General features: G+C 39.3%; 1 protein-coding gene across 1 annotated transcript in view; it reads left to right on the forward strand.

Moving 5' to 3' along the window:
• LOC124788219 (low-density lipoprotein receptor-related protein 6) overlaps window positions 1–23,393 on the forward strand; it is a 326,785-nt gene that overhangs the window by 297,710 nt on the left and 5,682 nt on the right. The window contains exons 18-21 of the mRNA XM_047255400.1: window positions 8,414–8,602; window positions 12,277–12,463; window positions 16,534–16,846; window positions 20,874–21,062. Of these exons, the coding sequence (XP_047111356.1) occupies window positions 8,414–8,602; window positions 12,277–12,463; window positions 16,534–16,846; window positions 20,874–21,062 (878 nt within the window). The remainder of the gene's footprint in view (window positions 1–8,413; window positions 8,603–12,276; window positions 12,464–16,533; window positions 16,847–20,873; window positions 21,063–23,393) is intronic.

Raw genomic sequence — 23,393 nt, forward strand, 5'->3', positions numbered from 1 at the left:
ACTCTCAAGAAGACTTTTTACATCCCTCCCGCCAAGACACATCTGAGTCTTCCTCTGCCAAGTGGAAAGGCTCCAAAAGGCAAACTGTCTTCACCTTCACAGACTAAGAGATCCTCTTCAACACTGTTGCCACGTGATACCTGGCTGATCTCTATGTTGCCGGCGCACACCGCCAACCATTTTTCTGCCCTGGACTCCGCAGTTTGACAGAGGGAGAATGCCGACACCTCTGTAGATCTCATGGACCAGTATCCTTCAGCCTCTGCGTCCTGTAGAAGTGAGTCTTCAAAAACTGGCACTCAGCAGCCACTAAGGTGACATCCCTTTAGTTTTTCCCTCCTCCCCTTTTCTTGTCATGTCTCTCCTCCGTTGGAACGTTTGTTGCCATAGATCCAACAAAGAGGTATTACGGCTGCACTTGGAAATGCCCATCCACTTGTTCTCTGCTTCCAGGAAACAAAATTGTCTCCTCACGACCGCTTTGAGCTCTCTCATTTCTTTTTGGTGCGCTTTGATCTTCCCGACTGCTATCCGTTCGCTGACTCCTACCCCACCTACGTGCACACACAAATTGCAGTTTTCTAATGCCAACTAGAAGCTTTATTCCTCTGTGGCAACCTACAATGAACAACATTTCTTCAACTGTTAGTCCTAGGTAGAATATATTACAAGCATTATCTTTACCGCCACAGAACATTCCATTCCTCGTGTAGGGTCCTGCGCACTCATCTCTTTTGGGGTGCCTAAAGTTTGCTGCTTTCATGGGTAGCTAAACAACAATTCAAGGAAATCACATTAATGGTTTCTATTACACTAAAATAGATTGACAATGCTTAACTTTGATTTACAAGTATGTGTCGCAAACGATGGGCGCCATGCAAATAATCAATGTCGTTTGCTGTGTACATTGTTCAGGTAAGCGATTGATTTATGGCACAAGTCTCAGTATAACAATTAGGGTGACACTCTTCAATGGCCTCTTTTAGTCCCAGATCTACTACTGTCTGTCTTCCACTGTGCGGCCAAGGCTGGCAGGAGTGACGCTTATATTCTCTTCGGCTACAGACTGCTTCTATTGTGGTGCTGCCCTAGTCTGGGTGCTATTGGCTGACGTCGTCTCACAGCCTTCATGCTCTTACGTTCTTCATCTTCGTGCTGGTGCTTGTGGTTATGCCAGAAAATTCCTCCTCCCCCAAAGCGACGGACTGTCATGTAGGGAGTGCAACCATGGCGGGGGAGGCAGGAGTGTGGGCATATTGCTAGACCGGAAGCTGTGCCTGCAGGGCTCATCAAGCTTCTGGTCGTACCCTGCCCTCCGGCCTTTGCTCTGGTGGAAACGTCCCCCGGAAAATTACCAGAGGGGTACAGTGATGTCACCCTCTGGTGGCTGCTGTGGTCGCACTGTCCTCAGGATCCAAAAAGCTGGACGGAGTGACCGAGTGGTTCTAGGCGCTACAGTCTGGAATCGTGCGACCGCTACGGTCTCAGGTTCGAATCCTGCCTCGGGCATGGATTTGTGTGATGTCCTTAGGTTAGTTAGGTTTATATAGTTCTAAGTTCTAGGGGACTGATGATCTCAGCAGTTAAGTCCCATAGCGCTCAGAGCCATTTTTTTTATCCAAAAATCAGGGGGAAGAGGCACTGAAAGATTATCATGTACATGATAGAAGCAAAGTTTTGATTTCGATGGTGCCACTGAAAGGGACGATCTCACCTCACTCACACCATCTGCTGCCACTAAATTCCCTGTAAAAGACAATATCATGTGGTGCAAAGCTATACTTGTGGCCTTCCTTCACTGCTGGATGCTGAGGAGGGTGGAGCAGTGTCCGATGGCAGCAGCCGTGAAGCAATTTCACCAGTGATGGTCCATCTCATGGATGCGAATGATAGGAGGCAAGAAACAGTTGCAATGCTTGATTCATGTTGTGTGCAGAGCAAAGTTTGGCTATCTGCTTGCTTGAATGTTCTGACAAAATATTCCACATCGCCGTTTGACTGTGTATGGAACAGTGCACTTGTTAGATGCTGTATGGCATTGTGCTCACAGAATGTTTGATTCATTTGACATGAACTGAGGGCCATTGTCGGACACTATGACTTCAGGTAAACCTTTGAGGCAAAAAATAGAGGACAACACCTGAATTATGTTATGTGACGTTGTCGAGTTCATTGACACAGAAAAAGGAAAATTGCTATACGAGTCAACCACAGTCAACCAACGAGTGTTCCAAAAAGGTCCTGCAAAGTCTATGTGCACACATTGCCGTGGTGATTGTGACTTAGGCCAAGCAGAGAATTTATGTAGTGGAGTGGACTGATTTTCCGTACATACGTGACACTGTGATGTCATCTGTTCTATTTCGACGTCCACACCCTGCCAAGTACAGTGTTGAAGCACTAATTATTTCATGCTAACAATCCCTTATGTCCTTGGTGAAGTAACTGCAACACTTCTTTTTGCAAAGCTTTAGGGATCAACACATGAAACTGTCCACTGTCATTTTGTACAAGAATCACAGCGAGGCTATGCCGAGATGCAAAGTATCGGCACACTACAGAGTTCTTTATGCTATGCAAAGAATGGGACCAAGATGTGCAAATGCATGTTAGCAAAATATTCAAATCTGAATCACCTTCCATGGCCTGTGTAATTTTTGCATAGTTCAGCAAAAATGATTGAAGCAATTCATAATCCTGAGCATTGATGTGACAAGAAGATGCAGCAGAAGCACCAACTTTTAATACAACGAGTTTGTCAGGATCAAAGTGAACTAAGCATCGATCACTGAGCAATGCATTTTTAAGTTCTTGAAAAGCTACTTGTCATTCATCTGTCCAAACAAAGGGACATTCTTGCAATGCAAGCTAGCCAAGATTTGTGCAGTATTCGATATGAACCGAATATAATAGTTCTTGTTCCCTAAAACTGACTGCAATTCTGTGACATTGCGAGGAACTGGCAAATCTCGTATGGCTAACACATGCGACTGAAGAGGATGCACACCTTGACTGTTGATGTTATGACCAAGATACTGCAACTCAGGTTTCAAAAAATCACACTTGTCCAGTCTACACTTTATTCCCACCTCAGATAACACACAAAACAAAACATGCAAATTTGCAATGTTCTTCAGGTGTACAACCTGCTATGACAATATCGTCCAAATAGTTCGAACAGTTTGGCACTTGCGCAGTCAGCTGTTCCAAGTATAGTTGGAAAAAGGCAGTAGCGGAAACACTGCCAAAAGGCAAATGCAAATATTTAAACAAACGAAAATGAGTATTTATTACACACACTTTTTGAGTTTCTTCATCGGGTGGTAATTGAAGATATGCGTCCCATAAACCAATTTTTGAAAAATAGCGTCCAGTGCCTAATCTACCCATGAGATCCTCTGGGCGTGGCAATGGATGAGTATCAATGACAGTTTGTGGGTTGACTGTAGACTTACAGTCAGCGCAGAGGTGAATGCGACCTGAAGATCTGGGGAGCAAAACTTGTGGATTCGCCCATTGACTTGCTTGTATGGACGTAATAGCTGTGCTGTCTTGAAATTTTTTAAGTTCAGCAGCGACTTTGTCCCGTAATGCAATGGGAACAGTTTTGACCTGGCAAAATTTTGGCTGAGCAATGTCTTTCAGAGTAATATGTGCAACAAAATTGTTAGCCTTGCCTAAACCTTCAGAAAAGAGTTCCAGGAATCTTTTGCATTGAATGTAGACACTGATGACACATTGTCCTGAATGTTAAAGCCAAACAAATCAAAAGACTCAAGACAAAATGTGTACTCATACTCACGTGATTGTAGGTAGCACTGTAAAAGTCACTGTTCGCATATGTGAGCAATACATGGCAGGCAATGTACATTTTCCAAGATCGGAAATGTAGTGTCCATTATAAACCATCAGTCGCGTGCAACTTTTATGCAGGTGTGGGGAGCTTAACAGTTCGTATGTGTGATGATTTAGCAAAGTGACAGAGGCACCCATGTCCAACTGAAATTTCCCACTTTCCCACAAAGAAGTAAATGAACAAATTAAGTCTGTTTGACTGGCATATCACTGAAAAAATTGCACGCTTGCTAATTTTGCTAATGCCTGTTGCAGATGTTGAATATACTGCATTAATGACATGGGCCACGTGACTAGATTTTTGTGAGTGGGCCGAATTTTTATGTTTCGTCCATTGGAAACATACAGATTGTTCATGTCCTTTCCTACCAAAAGCATAACTGTGAACTTGTTGGGAGGGGCAGCCTTGGCATGTGTGCTGTGTATAACACCAAGGGCAAGACTTAATTCTGTTCGCCTTTGTAGCCACCTGTTTAGCGAACTGCTTAAGTGGTGTGGCGAGCTAGCTGGACTAGCGCAAGCTGCCGTGGAATGGGCTGATCGCAACCAAGGGACTCAACCCGACAAATAGCCCCATGCTCAAATTTATCAGCCAACAGGGCACCTGAATTGTACTGATCTAGTATTTGCACTACCGGCTGAAATGGATCGGACTGTTTCAAAAGCTGTTCTCCAAGTTTGACATCAGTTACATTGTACGCGATCGCATCACGCAACGTCTGAATATAAAGCACCACAAACGCATTTGAATTTGCATGTACTTGTCATACCCTGCAAATCTGTTACCTGCTCGTGATAAGTTTGTTCTGACTGTTTTTTGCAAGTAAAGAATTGATACGTAGCTGCTAGTACATTCACTTGTTGGTTTATAATAGTCAGTTAACAACTGTGTCACCTGTTCATAACTGAGTTCACACAGAGTGGCGTTAGGAAAAAGTTTGTTGATTAGGCGGAACACTGTACTTCGTACTGTTGATAATAGATAGGGAAGTTTCACGGTAGCTGGTCCATTGTGAACGATGATATGAACTTCAGATTGGGACAACCACAGGAGCCATTCCTCTTGTTGTTCACGAAATTGTCAAAAAGACGATATAGCAGTAGGTGTTACTGTAGGTGGTGCTTGTTCCGTCGGGCGTGCAGCATTGGCTAGTAGCTGCTGCACCGTGTTGAGCAGGGTGGAGATATGCTGCATCTGGAACTGAAACATCTGCATTAGCTCATGTGGCATCCAATGCTTGTGGCTGTGGTGCCTGAGTAGGGGTGCGGGTTAGGTGGGTTGGGCATTTTGGAAGAGACAAATGCAACAAACAACCAGACATGGCAAGCAAGCAAAATAAGGACTAAAAACAAAAAAAATTTCTGCAGCGCCCACCTGAAAAACCCTGATTAGCAAAAATGACCATAATGGGGGCCAACCTCCAACGGGTCTCTGGGGCCAAGGTCTATTCCCCAATTTCTTGCCTGACCATCCATAGCCGATGATGTCATGGCGGACCCTATTGCTATCTCCAATACTTTGGGCCACTATTTTGCAGAGATTTTGAGCTCCATCCACTATCATGGTGCCTTCCTCCATTGGAAATGAGTGGAGGACGCTCGGGCAATACCCTTCTCTTCTCAGAATCATTAATGCTACAATACCACCTGTACTATGAGTGAGCTAGATCATGCTCTCACTTTATCCCTATTGTCCACCCCAGGGCTGGACGACGTTCACATTAAGATGTTGCAGAACCTTTCTCTTGCTGGCAAGCAGTTTCCTCTCCATATGTACAACTTCATCTGGGCAGAGGCCATTTCCTTGAGCCTGGCATGAAACCACTGTCATTCCCATATCTAAAGCTGGTAAGGACAAATACCTTCCTTCTAATTACCGCTCCATTTCTCTCACCAGCTATGTTTGCAAGGTGATGGAATGTATGGTTCATGCCAGGCAGTGCCTCAAGCCTCACAAATAACTAATCGCTGCACAACATGGATTTTAGCGCACTGTTCTGCAGTTGACCATCTCATTACTTTGTCAGCCCATGTCCTGAGTGGTTTTCTCTGGAAATACCAGACTATGGTCATGTTTCTCAATTTGGAGAAAGCCCATGACACTTCCTGAAGGACTGGTATCCTCAGTAATCCCTACACCTGGGGGCTTTTGAGGCTGCATGCCAAATTTCATTCAGGAATTTTTAAAAGACCAAGTTTTCAAGATATTTGTGGTTTCTGCCTTGTTGGACAGCTTTATCCAGGAAAACGGCATGCCTCAGGGTTCCGTCCTGAGCATTGTCCTCTTTGCTATTGCCATTAACCCTATTATGGCCTGTCTTCCGCTGGGCATCTATGGCTCACTTTTCGTTGATGATTTTGCCATTTATTGCATTTCTCCACGGACTTGTCTCCTTGAGCAGCGTCTTCAGCATTGTCTCTATCGTCTACTTGTGGAGCATCGCCAGGGCATTTTTCTTTCACTGACAGAACCATTTGTATGAATTTCTGGTGGTGCAATCTTTATATATTGGGCCTGTTCCTCTTCTGTTCATTGAAACTATGAAATTCCTGGGGTTCATGCTTGATAGGAAGCTTTCTTGGTCCTCGTATGAATGTTCCCTGGCTGCCCACTGTACACGTTCCCTCAGTGTCCTACGTATCCTTAGTGGTATCTCTTCGGGAGCGGATCGGACCACCCTCCTCCATTTGTACGGGTCCCTTGTCCGTTCATAACTAGACCATGAGTGTTTCGTTTATGCATCTGCACATCTATCCCTCTTGTACCATCTCAATACAATCCACCATCATGGTATCTGTTTGGCCACTGGCACCTTGTACATTAGCTCGGTTGAGAGTCTGTATGCCAAAGCTACCAAACAACTGCTGTCACACAGCTGTGATTTTTCTCCTCAGCAGACATGCATATCATTTGTCTGCCATGTCTAGCTACCCATCCTATGTCTCCTTCTTCAGTGACTCCTTTGTTCACCAGTACATGTCATGTCCCTCTTCTCTGTTACCTCCTGGAGTTTGCTTTCGGATATTGGTGCAGCAGCTTAACTTTACGCTAGCTGCGAGTTTCCCGATGGGTGTGAACCCTTCACTACCTTGGCTTCGTGTGTGGCAGCCCGTGTTCACCTTGTACTGCATTCGTTTCTTAGGGATGCTACTCCAGCCTCGCTATAGTAACTTCATGTACACTGATGGCTCTCAGATTGACCGTGGTGTTGGGTGTGCATTCGTCATTGGCACCTATGACTTTCAGTGTCGGCTTCCGGAACACTGCTCGGTATTTACAGCAGAGCTCTTCATCCTGTATCGGGCCATGCAATGCATCTGGCAACATAGGCTTTTCAATTATATATTCTGCTCCAACTCTCTCAGTGCCCTACAGAGCTTCTGTGTGCTGTACACTGTCCATCCATTAGTGCAATGAGTCCAGGAGAGCTTTCACTTGCTCTTTCTTCATGGAGCCCCTGTAATGTTTATTTAGGTCAATGGTCATGCTGACCTGATGTGAAATGAGCACTGACGCTGCCAAGCCTGCAGTCCTTGTAGCTTGGCCCACTAGTTCTTCCATTCCCTCCAACGATCTCTGTGTTGCTGTCTATCAGCAGGTGGTTACACTTTGGCAACAGAAAGCCATAGAAAAATTTCACATCTGTTTCCTTGTGTACAATCTAGCTTTCCCCCACTTCAGTAGATCTTGTAAAGTATTTGACCAGCATTAGATCTTGTAAAGTATTTGACCAGCATCTCCTTCAGCTAATGCATAGCTTCCTTGTCTGATAAATGACTGCCACCTTATAACAACCAATAAATGATTATATAGTCAAGTTTGAAACTCATAATTACCTGTCAGCTAACATGCCATAAAATCATGGATACCTGCATTAAAATATGCATCTCAGCTGGTTCACTTTGGGACTGCAGAATGAGTGATTTGTTTCTTAGTTGTGGCCATTACCATTGGTACAATCCCTTTACAGCCAAAAATCAATTTTCTGTTTGAAGATGCCATCTGACAATCCATTCATAACCTAGTTTTGCAAACTAGTGAATGGCTGGAAAGATTGCCCTCACATTGCATGAACAACTGGTTGGCCAAAGTTTAGCCCAGAAATCAAGCAAAATTTCACAGTGTTTTGTATTTGTTCCCAGATGCTACTCCACACTCTAATACAAGTAGAATCTGCTTCACAGTCAAAAGTTGCTGACAAGGAGTACCAAGCTCTATGTTGTTTGTAACATTTACTGAAAAACACACTGTATGCATTAACTCACCTCACTGGCTACAGATTTCTCTTACATTGAACTGATAACTTTTTCTGCCCTATCAGCAGAGGTAATAATATCATAATTATAAAAAAGACTGGTACTGTAGAATATTCAGTTTTTTTTTCATTTCTAATAGTCAAAATCCTTAGTAACAGATATAACAGAGCATAGAGTGTGGGCGGACTATTATTATTATTATTATTATTATATTGTAGATGCAGACAGAAAATATAGTTGTTATTGATTTGTGACTTCTCTGTGTCTGTGTGGTGGTGATGAAAGTTTTCCTGAATTACAGTTTCTTGTTTTGGACTGATGTTGGGGCTGAGCCAAGTGTTAGACGATCCCGTGTTGATGGTGAAAAGAAAACTATAATTGCATCAGATGTGAAGAATCCAATGGCATTGGCTGTTGATAGGTTGGATGACCTGGTGTTCTGGGCTTCTTCTAGGGGAATAGAGAGAGCTACGTTGGATGGGAGAGAAAGGTGAGCGCTTCATGTAAATGTAAATTCAGGAGAACTATGACCACACGTGACAGTGTTATTGATAAATTGTCTTAATTAATTTTAATCAAACAATTAGTTTTCTATTTTTCATTTGAGTATTAATAACAATATATACTATTCAATAATGAGTATTTCTAAAGAAATTATGTACAGTGACTTGAAGAAAGGTTGCAAATAAAACATAAAGTTATTAATGTATTATATTATGACAGTGGAAAGTTGTATATTTTGTGCAAGTTATGATTGAAAGGAGAGATCACAGTTCCCTGTAAGACAACATGCAACATGCTGGGTGGCAGGTTGTTGTTCTTGCATATAGTCATCTCTGTTTATGATGGTTCAAATCTGCCACTCAGCACTTCACTTTAGAGATTATTACTGCCCACTCCATCGCCTTTCTTCATTAAGTGTTTTAGCGCTGAAATAGAGACCCTTAAAAGCCAAGGGGTATAAGTGACAAATTTTGGAAGTAAGTGTAGATGTTAGTTGTTAAAGCCGACACAAATCTTTGTGGCCAATAGATACAAGTAACAAGCAGTACGGTGCTGGCATCTAGTAGCTGAAAGGAAAACTGCTAAGACTATCCCCTATTTTCTAAGGAGGTCAAAGGGTATAAGTGCACTTGTATCTCTCGGCTACCATGTGATAGGAAACCGCTCTTTGTTTTCCTGGCTGAGTGCTTAACAGAAGATATTTAATTTAAAATTATTATATTGGTTATTCATGATTTATTGTTATTATTTTATTTCCTACATAATATTAATGTTATTTTTGTTTTTTAAACTATAAAAATAAGACCCATCTGTGGAAAATGTCTGAAGTTTATCAAGAGTTTTGGGCAGAAAATAATTTTCCCACTATTAAAGAGTGTTACTATAGATTTATGTTCAATATGGCCTTCAATCTGGGTTTCCATACGTCTTGTACTGATAATTGTGTGACACGTAACAGTTTGCAGAACTTGGTGGTTCATGGAGAACCAAAAATGTTCAGATGCTGACTCTTGAATAAGAATTACATTTGCATAAGTCACAGGCAGCTAGTGAAGCAAAAGACAGGACCAAAGAATGTTCGAAGTATGATAGTTCAAAAACAGCAATATGTTTTGATCTGTCCAAGACACTCCCTCTTGCAACAGTGTATTATGCAAGACAGCTGTGGACCCACAGTTTTTGTGTACACGATTTTGTCTCTGGAGTTGCAACAATGTACGTTTGGCATGAGAGTCAAGCTGCTCATAGATTCTTCCTGTGTTTTGCACTGCATAAGTAAATTGCCCACATCAGTTCAACACATCACAGCTTTTAGTGAAAATTCTGAAGGTCAAAATAAAAGTAAATACATTGTAAAGTTCGAATACATACATTTAAACTGTAGTTCAAAAATTAATTATTTATGGTCAGATGCAATCAAAATTGTGGAATTATTGAGAAGGATGCCAGGAAAAATACTTGAAATTTTTATACTTGATGAGGGGCATTGCTTATTTCCATGGCCATCAGGAAATTCAATGACTGACAATGATTTCATCACACTAAGTGGACACAATGATTATCTCAAGGACTTGGTGAACGGCTTGAGACAAATGCAGTGGCTGCATTTTCAAAAGAAGTCACCCTTCATGTTGTTTTACAAAGTATCCCTCAATGAAGAGCTGGAAGATTTTCAAAATATTAATAACGAGAAAGCACATTGTTGCAGCAGAAATGTCAGTGTCTTCCCAGCTCTAGAAATAAGAAATTAATAAAGTAAGTTAAAATGTACAAAGTATAGGGAGTTACAGACTCTGCTTTCTCTTTTGCCACGAGTACATGATGAATCTTACCAGATACTTTCAGACCATGAAGCTGCAAGAACATTGAAGCCAGTTAATCAAAATAATGAAGAAGATTGTTATTCAGAAGAATGAACAATTACAGTATGTTAGAAACAGACTCTCAGTAGACTCGTAGTCATGTTCAACTCGCATAACAGGTTACTACCTGCCATTTAAGTGCTCGTATGAATGTCACTGTGAACCATGATTTTTAATTGGTTATGAAAAATTACTAACTGACAGAATTCAGCATTGATGTTCTGGATAAGGTAGGCAGTAAAGCTTCAAAAGTGTGCAAATAATTATTTTTTCCTTAACGTGTTCATTGAATTTTCTGGAGTGTCTCAACTTTAAACATCTGTTACTAAAAATAACATCACATTACATACCCTTTGGCTTCTAAGGGTGTTGTAGGAACTTTTTTTAGAAATGTGATTGTTGAAAATGTAGTATTTGGAGGCACACAATAAGAACACTGCTTACCAATTGTTGAACTGGGGAAAGATGAAGATGAATGTTTCTCTTGATAAACAACAAATCTATTTTGGTTATGTGCAATTTTCAAGTAGCTTGCTGATAGAGTAGCAGAGATTAGTAATGAGATGCTCTCTTCTGTATGCATTGTGTTAAATGTTGTTTTCTGTCTTTCAAGGAGTCCTTAATGCTATTCTAGTTTTCGTAAATTGTGTTAGACAGTAGTGTAATTTGTACTTGCTGTATACCTGTATCTTGTCTGTTGAAGAAGGAATGAAGGAAGTTAAAGTTCAAAGCCTGGCTGACAGTGAATGGAAAATGAAGCATCATTAAGAATGATGATTGGCATAGTCCATTGGATTGAAAGTAAGCAAGGCAGAAAAATTAGTTCATAGGATTGATAGTGTTATTTGACATTTTCAGGAGTCAGAGCACCAAAAAAGGAAAAAAATGATGTCTTGAATAAATAGAAAAGAAGTATAAATATGTGGTGGATGTAAAAATGGAGAAAGATTCTGCTTTACCGGTGAAAGACTCCCGATACCTAGGAAAAAGGTAAACAGATTGCCAAGAGAAAGAAGTCAAAAATTGGAAAAGTGGATGCACAATGTATTACCATTGACACTGTTTCAAATAGCGCACTGAATAAATCACTGGGCTACGAAAAAATCTAAAAATTCTGGTGATAACAATATTTGTCTGTTTAAATGTTGTAAACATTTGTTAGGCATTTAATTAGTTACAAATGACATTTTTCATGCTGCATAAGATATATTGAAAGCAAAAAGACAGGGAAATAACATTCAGAAATGAGCAAGAAATGATGCTAAAAGCCAAGAACTCTTGCTTTTTTCTCTCAAATCAAAACTAACTGTTGTAGAGATATGACATTTTCAAAGACGTAAAGAAGAAGTGTTGACAGAGATATTTCAGAAAGTGAGTGCAAATGGAGAAATAGCTACACAGTGCTATAAAGAAGAAAGTGGACGAACTTCAGAGATTGTATTCCTAGATTTTGCATTTCTTCTCCAAGAGTATGTAATTGCATTTCTTCTCCAAGATATATTTAATTGTTAAAATGTCATATTCTTTTAATTTAGTTTACAAAAGTAACATCATCTTTGATTCAGTTTTAGGCTTCATTATCTTAATGACAACAATATCAATTAGATGATTGTGTTAACCATTATTTTAAAACATGCTGACTTCTGTAATGTTGAGTAATTTTACTTAGGAAGGCCATACAAAAACAGCTATGGATTTAAGTACACTGTTGGAAAGTAGAATTGAGGATGCCAGAAGTAACTCTAAGAATAGTTCACAATATGTACAAATTTTAACCAAGCAAATAACTATTTTTCAGAAGGATGGTATTGGCAGAAGTAGTAGTTAAAGAGCATCTTGCTGTTTGGGGAGACTACTTGTACTGGGTTGATGGTGATCAACAACAAGTAGAACGAGCAGATAAACTCACAGGCAAACATCAGGAAGCTGTTGTTAGAGCATCTCATCTCACTGAACTTGTTGCTGTGCTTCCATTTGATGAAAAGGTAAATAAAGACATTAAAGAATATTCTAACGTAAGGACAACTAAAAAGTAACTGTATTCTGTGCTTAAAAAATATTTCTAGAATAGTGGAGTATTATTGAAACCAAAGTGTAAAGTATTCTTTTGAGTAATATAGGTATAAAGCTGCTGGCTTTGTAATGACATCACAAAAAAGAAAAAAAACTGTGGGCATATTTTTTGAAGCCTCATCTTATTTATTCTGATTTTCTGTAATTAGCGCCCCGTAAACATACTGTTCTGATTTAGGGACTTGAATATCATTAGTTATAACTGTTATGCTATTTAATTGTGCTATTTCTTACAATAGCATTAGATTTTTCTGACACTGGATTAAGCAGTTTTGGAGTTGCATATGAGAAATAACTGCTTCTAGTCTAATACACTATATCTATTAATCTGTGATTCCAGCATGTCAAGTGGTTCAAACTAAGTGAACTTTCGACCAAGTACCTCCCGAACTATTGTAATATAGTAACTGCCAAGTCTATAACATTGAAGTGTGCTATTGTGGCTGACACTTACCTTGTATCATCACGCTACTACTCCAGACATGAATAGTCCCATTTACATTTACAACTGTACAAATGGCCACCTTATGGTGTATGGTAGAGGGTACTAACAGGTGTACCGGTATAAAATGAGCGTTAAGATACAAATGTGTCGATAGGGAACATTTGTTGTGAACGAGCCTTAATTTTTTTTTTGTTTGGTTGGTATGACATCTGTCAAAGATATTTAGTATACATCCAGTCATGGAACAAACATCATCATATATTTTCATCGTGTTAACAATGTCGAATTTTGTACCAGAAAGTGATGATTTGCGGAAAGCATTAATTTTTTGTTTTCATTTGAAAAAAAGTGCTGCAGAGTCGCATCGAATGCTTGTCGAGGCATATGGTGATCATGCTCTATCAGAAGCAACATGCAAAAGATGGTTTCAACAGTTCAGAAATAATGATTTTGATGTAAGAAATGAAGAACGTGGAAGACCACCAAAAAAGTTCGAAGACACTGAATTGCAAGCAATATTGGATGAAGATGATACTTTGAGTCAGAAGCAAATGGCAGCAATGCTAAATGTTGCACAACAAACAATTTCTGACCATTTGAAAGCTATGGGAAAGATCCAAAAGTGTGGAAAATGGGTGCCACATGAATTGAGTGAAAGACAGATGGAAAACCGAAAAACCATTTGCCAAATTTTGCTTCAAAGACATGAAAGAAAATCAATTTTGCATTGAATTGTTACTGGCGATGAAAAATGGATTTATTTTAAAAATCCTAAACGGGGAAAAATCATGGGTTAATCCGGGACAACCATCAACATCGACTGCAAAACCAGATCAATTCGGCAAGAAGACAGTGCTCTGTGTTTGGTGGGATCAGAAAGGTGTGATGTATCATGAGCTTCTAAAACCTGGTGAAACTGTGAATACTAATCGCTACAGACAACAAATGATCAATTTGAACTATGTATTGACCGAAAAAAGACCAGAATGGGCCAGAAGACATGGCAAACTAATTTTTTTACATGACAATGCACATGCACACAAAGCAAAACTGGTTCAGGATACAATCAAAACACTTGGCTGGGAGCTGCTACCCCACCCGCTGTATTCACCAGACTTTGCCCCTTCTGACTACCATTTGTTTTCATCAGTGGGACACGCATTGGCTGAGGAACACTTCGATTCCTGCGAAGAAGCTGAAAATTGGGTGTCTGATTGGTTTGCTTCAAAAGACGAACATTTCTATTGGCGTGGTGTCCACAAATTGCCAGAAAGGTGGTCAAAATGTATAGAAAGCAATGGTCAGTACTTTGAATAAAATGATTTTACTTTTCAATTCAAAGTTGTTTCATTTTCAAAAAAGACGCTCATTTCATACCGGTACACCTGGTAATTGTACCACTATATCTCCCTCTAGAGTATAAGACCAAATGCAGAAAGTATGGTTAATTAGCATTAACAATAACAGATTTGACAACTAAATGCAGGTGTGCTTGGGAGGTCTGTGGATACACACCAAAGTAAAAGTTTTAATGCTATTTTATTATACTGAAAGGTGAAGAGAGATGTGAATCTGTACTCTGGTGATACTTTTGTTAATACATCAATTTCTGGAAGCAACTGAAATAATCATTTGTATATGGGAAGAAAATCCAGTTGCTATTATTAGACTATAAATGTGTGTCAGCAGTAACTAGTGTGCTTTCAGGGTTTCAACCAAGTTGTTGTTGCCATTTTTCTGCTCAATATTTTGATGACTGACGCAGTTGTCTCCTTCAGATGTAGAAACAATGGTATCAGTAACATGGCAGAATAATGGAAAACTGATTATTAATATCAAGCATTGAGAAAACTAGAGAGATCAGGTCTACAGTGTTTCGAATCTGTTGTACAGACACTTGCACTTTCTAGAATGGAAATCACAATATTGTTACATTCATAGAATTCAGGTCCTGATATCTTCTACAAAAGACACAGCAGCACACTTGGACTCTGTAACACCACTGCTCCTCATGCAGTATGTCCATTGTCATATGTTCAGTGTGTGTATTTGGTGCTTGTAGAAATTGAATGGATTTTAAAATACTGACCCATCCACATTAGTATATTCAACAGGATGGTACTCATAAACTATTGTTATGAGTACAATAATTTGATCGTATCACATTTGTCTCCTATTTACTGAAGTTGGATATGTTAGTCATTTTCATATTTTGTGGATCATAATTGTGACCTCCTGTTATGATAAGGAACAAGTCAGTATGGCAACAAGCTGACTGTTTATGTGTTTTCTTAAGGATATTTTTTTTCCTTCTTACATCCATACAATGGTTCATTATACGTAACTATGTTTCTCTCTCTCTCTCTCTCTCTCTCTCTCTCTCTCTCTCTCTCTCTCTCTCACACACACACACACACACACACACACACACACATACACATACACGCACGCGCGCGCGAATCATACTAATAGACATTAAGAAATTATTCCTTTTGTGTTTGATGTTAGTTTATTTAAACACTAAATTGAGTACGTTACTAGGCAGATGGTCAAAGATTTTCATGGCTGAATGCCTCACTCCTTTCTGTGCCAATCCAAAGACTGAGTGATTAATATTATTAGTCATTTGTCCTTCTAGTACTAAACTTGTGAATCTTACTGTTGTTTTCCTATGGTGATTGACTGCTGACAACTAACTTCATGTGGAAGTACATCTAAGAGGGAAAAATAAATTAATAAACAAATAAATATTTATACTGAGTTCTTATGTGCATATATCAGTACTTTAGAAAAATGCTGCTCAATTGCATCTGTGGTGTGCATTCAAAACAGGTTTGCTTGCACTTGTAAACAAGTTCAATTTCATTGTTTACACCTGTAGATTCATAAAACAAGTGTAGATAATGCAGATCATGAAGTAAATTTTCATTGTTAATGGATACCATTCTACTGAAAAGCTCTTGGACTTGTTCTTCTTTTACTTTACCTAAATAGTTCCTTTCAGTGTAGACAAGCTCACTACTGCTAGAGTTCAAATAATATTGAAAGCAAGGGAAAAATAATAAAATTCTCACAGGCAGCTTCCTGTTGTTTCCGAAGTCCTTACATTCATTTGGAATAACGAGAATATTATGAAAAGAAGAGTTTGCTACTCATCATACAGAGGAGTGAGTTGCAGCATGCAAGTTTTCAACCAAAACACCCATGCATTATATGTGAAACAAATATAACAATGAAGAGAGAGAGAGAGAGAGAGAGAGAGAGAGAGAGAGAGAGAGAGAGAGTAAAAAAATTATTTCTCTGAAAGCAAAATAACTGTTCAGTATTGTTTATGCTCTTCACTGAGTTGTTACCTTTACTCCTAAATTATTTACATTCTGCCAAAACTTTCCACAATACATTTGTACTACTAAATATTTTCTGTCTTGCTATTCAGACTGGGGAAGGTCTGTTAATCCTCTCATATCCCTTGCCACTGGCAGTATGCAAGTGAAACTTGTGACTCTCTGGCCAACAAAAATTTCTTTTTGTTTACAGTTATATGTGGAAAGGACATGTGAGGGATGCTCACATATATGCCTGCAGTTGCAAGGGGCAGTTGGTAGTGATGGTCCTGCCTGTGGTTGCCCAGCTGGTTTGGGGCTGCAGGATGATGAACGAACATGCATTCCACCACCTGCATGTGGGCAAGATCATTTTACATGTGCCACAGGAAGCATTTCATTAAAGGACTGTCTGCCTGCATCTTGGCGGTGTGATGGTCACAAGGATTGTGCTGACGGCAGTGATGAAGAGGATTGTCCTGCTTGTCCACCAGATCAATTTAAATGCCAGAGTGGACGATGCATTGGTACTGTCTTTCATGATTTACAAATTTATACTCTCTCTCTTTATGTTTACTGGCATCTGCAAAATCTGGTAGGGTTATTACAAAGCCACTAAAAAAGTTGTTTAGAATTAAGTCTCTAGATTTAACTGACATATAAATCAACCACCTTCTGTCAAGAATGTCTGTGGAAAAAGTGTTGTTCTCCTATCAATATAGTTATTTATTTATATAACTAAACATAAATGTTGTGATTTGTCACTTGTGTCATTCCCAAAGTTTTGCCATCAGATCGTCAGCTATAAACTTTCCTCAGAGTATTGAAATTTTAAGACATTGTTATAATTTCTTTATCTATGTTTCTCATTACACAAAGGTAGCTCCACTGATGATGCATGTCAAACCTGTATTTCTTTTTTCATGTGGGAGGCTCTTGCTTTGCACAACTTAAAAGTGGTGAAGTATGTGTGTAAACTCCCACTTCTTTAATGGTACGACTTACTTGACATTGTCAGCCGACTTTCCTTGCTGGTTAGCTTGCTTCTGCAACCTCCTTTTCTCTTCTTCTCTGAAGTATATTTGCTAGGAGCAGGTATTTCTCAAGACTCTTTCTATTTATAAAAAAAAAATAAGCAGACATACACAGTTTCTTTTGCTTCACTTAAAGATGTATATTCAAACATCAAAACTTTTACAAATCTTCTTATCCACGTAAACAAACACTGTCAAGTAAGTCTCTTCGCATATCCAAAGGTTAGAAACAAAGTTCACTTACACATAAGAGAAAGTTGGCTTAAAAAACCAAGTCCATTCTCATCCTGGATCGGAATACACGTCTTATCCTCTCAAAGTCCAAGACGAGCATCCATTTAACAATATTTCAACTTTTCTTCCTTTTTTTCCCACTACAGTAGTCTAAGTTGTAAAACAGTATGGAATAACACAGAAGTTCCTTGCATCTGCCACGTTCTTTCTTTAAACTTCCATGGCGCGACCGGCAAACACTGGTTGGTGCCGTTCGACCGCCGTGTCTTCAGTCATTTTACTACGCACTTTGGACCTGCACACACAGACAGGCGACGCGTAGTAGATAGGCTCTCTCACACTTACATTTAAAATATCATGCATTCGAGATGGTCAAAGGCCGAGTGGTTCTAGAATTTATGCGGAAATTCTCGAAACATTACAAGGCTTATCACTATCTCCTTTACAGTTTCTTTTGTCCATTCTCAAAGCTTCCGTAGTGCTGCGCAAAGTCACACTCACAGCTGCAGCCAGAATCGACGTGCTCTTGGCAATACGTGGAGCATGAGACTGGTGATGCAATGTACTGCTAATCAGATTTCATGGACCCAGATTGTCTACTGTGCTGCACTATTCAGTCAGGTGAAATAAGGGTTGCCAGCCTCGCTTTGACCTTTGACACAAAATTATACATCTCTCAGCTCCACAGTCAATTATGAAAAGCTGTGTTGCTACATAAAGCCATTGTCACATGAGACAAGGCAACTATGATTGACATGCATGCAGACAGGATATCCAGTGTTATGAGAAATACTGCCATTAGCATGCAGGATGAGCTGGTAAATGTCATTTGTGCTCCCAGTGCTCTCCAGTGGCAGTTAGTGGAGTTGTTGATTTTATTTGGCTAGAAAACCTTACAGTTTGTCCACAAAAATGGGCAAGTATAAATTTCTTACATTAGCCCTATTAAAATACAAATTTCCTCTCTTGTGCATATGTTGCTCATGTTGTTCTTTTTGTGGTGTACATAAATTAAAGCTTTAGTATACATGAACATGTAACAAGACAAAAAGGTAAGATACATGTCCAGTCAGTAAGAATGTCAACTTATAAAAATTCACCAAACTGAACAAACTTGTTCCTTACAGTGTGTGCACTTAAATTTACACAACATCAAATACTACATAAATTTTTTTGTTTCATACGAAAATATCACAATCTTTTAGAAAATGAAAGGGTGGGAAAAGAAAAAAAAAAGTTGGATATAGTGGGACACGAATCCTCTTTTGATCTACCTTCTGTTCTGTAATGTGACGCATCTACTAACTACACTGCACTAAAGCTTTGCTATTGGTTAGCTGTTTTTTATGTTGTGGTCTTTTAAAGGCTATAATTGCCAAACTGTTATCGATTGATGTTTCTAATAAATCCCAACAAGAACGATATTTTTTCATGAATCTTCTCTGAGCCATTTCCTTAAAATAGCTTATTTTCATAACATGAGAGTTATAACACAAAAATAATGATATGAGAATTCTTTAATCACCAGAAGTTTCCTATCATTTTATAACAACAAATTGTACCAATAATGATTCTTTCTCAAGACATTCAATATGCAGGTGCTTACAAACAACATATACTCATTGAGTGTAAGGTTTAACGTAAAACTCACCAAATATGTATGTCTACTGATATGACAAATACAATATGGCATCTCTTTTTCTGCATGTGATTTAGGGAGCATTCCTGCTTCCGATTTTACGTGGCATGTGCCGAAATATCACAGAACTTATTTTGTTTTTCTTATAATGAAATGGCTCCTCAATGTGAAATAGCAGAAGTGACATCACAAAACTCATAGAGTGCCACACCAGTGTTAGCTAATCCATTCCTTGTGATGATGACTTAACTTCTTTCATGTAAGATTCCTAGACGTGACCAGTGGATTGGAAAGATTCACCACTAACTGTTCAGTGAATACCTTCAACTATCTATTAGTGATTGCTGTTGACTACAACTAACAACTAGATGGGAACACAGTTCAATGCCAACAGAGAAAAGGTCACCCAAAAGCACTACTCTCCAATTGACCAGAATTAACCGTAGCCAAGCTACTGGCTCCTTTTTCACCCCGACCTCATAACTCATCAAAAAACTCCACACATGTTACTCCGCAATGGTCACAAACAACAGCAGGAAAATACCTAACCTGTAATTAACTCCCCCACAAAGGAATGCACTTCCGAATACTTAGTCAGCTTTCTGTTGCAGAAATGTGACTTGGTTGATCAGGGAGGATCCATCACTCCACAACTCCGATACATTCAAATAAAAATTCCAGCACAGAGGTGTCATGATTTGCCACCCCAACCCAAAAGGGCTGAAGGGCTGATGGCTGGCTTCCTCTATTTTGTGTGCTCCCCACCGCTCCACAAAATTGTTTAAAATACAGGCTTTTCAGTCAGTTGGAAAACAGGAGCAAACAATAGGCACTGTCATTGGCCATTCCTTTACTCCTGCTTACAGAACTAGTGAAAGGTGCTGCCCTCTGACAGGACATTTAGAACCCTTTCTGCATGGCTGTAATGGGAAAATTTATCTCCCTGTGAAACCAACCATTCAGAAGGATTGTAGAAAATCCAGTCCATCTTGTTCAAGCAGAACACTCCTTTCCCTGGCCGCCGGAAATTGGCTGAGCTGACTACCATACAAAAACAGCGCTACATCATCTGGGTAGCCTGGAAATAATGTTACATAGTTATCAGAATTATGTGAAAAGTGACTCAAAAGTGTCATTTTTATCTCTTGCATCCAAAATTAGTGAAGCCTGAATGCTCTTGTTTCTCAATTTGAAATTAGATTTGTTATATTTTTATCAGCAGATAAATTTTCATGAGATGCATGTCTGTATAACTCTACATACTCTCACACTAAATAACAAAGGAGAAATCCAGGTTCAAATAAGAACACTAAACTCTCACATTTATGGCCTCTGTTGTCTTTGGCTGCTGTGACTTGACGTGGCGAATAACAATCTCTCCATTCATACCATTGTTTAAAGGAACAAGTGAAAGATGATGAACTCAGCATTACACATTTATAACTAGCAGTCTACAACATTTCAAAATTATAACAGGATATTATTTTCTGTAAATGTTACACAGTGTTGTCTGTCACGCTGCAGTTGTTGCGTATCAAGTACAGAAATGATGTTTGTTTTAATTACATAGTCCTAATATTTGGATTGCCAGATGAATGTTTTGATTATTTTTAATAGTTCTTATTTTTTTGGTTCCTTTCTCTACAGAGAAGGCGTGGGTATGTGATGGTACCCCACAGTGCCCAGATGGTTTTGACGAATCACATTGTTGCAAGTCAAGAGATGAATTTCTTTGTATTGATACGGGAATATGCATCTCAAACACAATGAAATGTGATGGTATAAAAAACTGTAATGATGGCAGTGATGAAGCCCATGCTCTTTGTATATTGGGATGTGAGTATTTATTGTTGTGTTGTTCACATTAAATTAAAGTATCTGAAAACACTAAGTTTAAATTTATCAGTATTAGGAGCTTCATCAGTGTGTTTTCAACCAGGTTATATTTATTATTCTTGTATTAGAATCATCAACAATAGGTACAATCCTTTCAACATTTCAGATATGTGTATAGAATCTACAAAGTAATTGAGCTTTTTACTATTGTGATTTAGCTCCTTTTTCCCGTGCATAATAACTGATAAAGAAAGCACTAAAGTATATACCTTTGAAGAGAATGAGAAATGAACATCTTCAGATTTTCATATTATTTCTGAAGAAGTGAAATGACTGTTGTAGTCTTTTCCAGAATTGAAGATATATCATTATGTAGTTGAAGTACGTGAGGTTTTGTATGTTATCCAGGGTGTATTTAGTTTCAAAATATTTTTCAGTTTTTATTCTACTCAATGTTTGGTTGGCTTTTTGTTAGCATCAGTGCTGTTGGCCAGTACGTATTATTTCTGGTGTTTTTGTGTGGTAGAAGATGCTGAATGAATGTTTTATAACTTGGTTTTGTGGAGCTGCAGAGAAAATAAATTGAACCCATGTGGATCTGACTGTGAATGAACTTGATATGTGTGATCAACTTGAGCTTTTTACATTGCTTATTTCTTTATAATGTATTCCAAGCAATACAAAGCAATGGGATCACAGTATTTAATGCAATACTTGTAATTTTGTATCAGTGACATGATTAAAGTTGTAAAAGAATTTTTTGAGGTTTCCCAAGTTCTGTGTTGTTGGTTTCACTAAAAACTTGCATACAAGGAAACCTAAGCATTTAAAGTTTTACAGCCACTGGAATAAAACTAAAATGAGACTGAAGTAATGTAAAATAACTTAACTGTAAACATTCAATATTTGGTGTGCACCTCTTCTTGTCCTGCATAAGATATGTAACAAAGACATTAAAAGACAAGTTTCTTAATAGCATGAGAGAGCTAATAAAGAATCGCAAACACAACTTTTGTGGGTGTACGGCTTGCTTTCAGATTTGATGCGCCTTACATTATGTTGTCCTTCAAACAAACTTGCCGACATAATTTTGCAACCATTGTTTGTCCTTAGCATAGTACTCAGAGTTGATCCACCAACCCACAAATTTATTTTCAAGAATTTTACATTTGCAGGCCAATGTGTGTTCCTTTCAGTATATGACCATAGCAGAAGATTATGAAAGCAGTGTCCAAGAAAAGTTTATGATGGATACTTAAATTCATAGTAGAGTTCTGCATTCTTTGAAACAATTCTCTTACACAAGGAAATGAAAAGTAGAATACCAGAAACTCAAAAATTAAATTACAATTTTATTATTAGCAATAAGGATTGGGATAGATTGCGACTCACCACATAGAGGAGGTGCTGAGCAGCAGATAGGCACATTTAAAAGTAGACAAGGCAAGTGGACACAGTCCTTCCTTCTTCAGATTTACATTCACACACACACACACACACACATGCACACACACGCACACACACGCACGCGCGCGCGTGGTACCACTCTCATCTCTAGGCGCTGGGAAACTTTTTTTTGGGGGGGGGGGGGGGGGGGAGATGGACAGGAGGTACGCAAATAAGTGGCAGGGACTATGTAGGTGTGTTGGGAGGAAAGAAGGCATTTGTGAGGTTTCAGTGGGAATAGGGAATGACATAGAAAAAGGTGGAGGACAGGGACAAGTGTAGGTTGAGCCTAGTGGGATGCAGGGAGACTTCCCACCTGTGCAGCTCAGAAAAGCTGATGTTGGTCGGAAGAATCCATATGGCATGGGCTGTGAAGCAGTTGTTGAAGTTGAGCACACCACGTTGGATGGCATGGTAAGCAACTGGGTGGCCCAGGTGTCTCTTGGCCACAGTTTGGCAGTGGCCATTCATGCAGACGTACAGCTTGTTAGTGGTCATGACCATACAGAATGCCATATAGTGGATAAGATGGTGAACTACATGGCTGTTTCCAGCTAGCCCTAGCTTGGAATAGGGACTATTCCACCCCTGCTCATAACCTCTTGCCATGTGGCTAGCTGCAAGACCTATTCCATCCATCCTCCTGCTGCTGCCTATTTCAGTCGTCACAGGCATTACCTGCTTTGACAAAGCCAGGGCCATCTGTAAAAACAGCCATGTGTTCTACCAGCTAAGCAGCAACCACTGTGACATATTCTATGTAGGCATGAGCACTAACAAGCTGTCTGTCTTTGCATGAACAGCTGCTGCCAAACTTCACCTAATAGACAGAAGGACCGCCCAGTTGCCAAGCATGCTGCCTAAAATTGTGTTCTTGACTTCAAC

The sequence above is a fragment of the Schistocerca piceifrons genome, chromosome 3 (assembly GCF_021461385.2).
Source record: "Schistocerca piceifrons isolate TAMUIC-IGC-003096 chromosome 3, iqSchPice1.1, whole genome shotgun sequence".
Classification (NCBI taxonomy): domain Eukaryota; kingdom Metazoa; phylum Arthropoda; class Insecta; order Orthoptera; family Acrididae; genus Schistocerca; species Schistocerca piceifrons.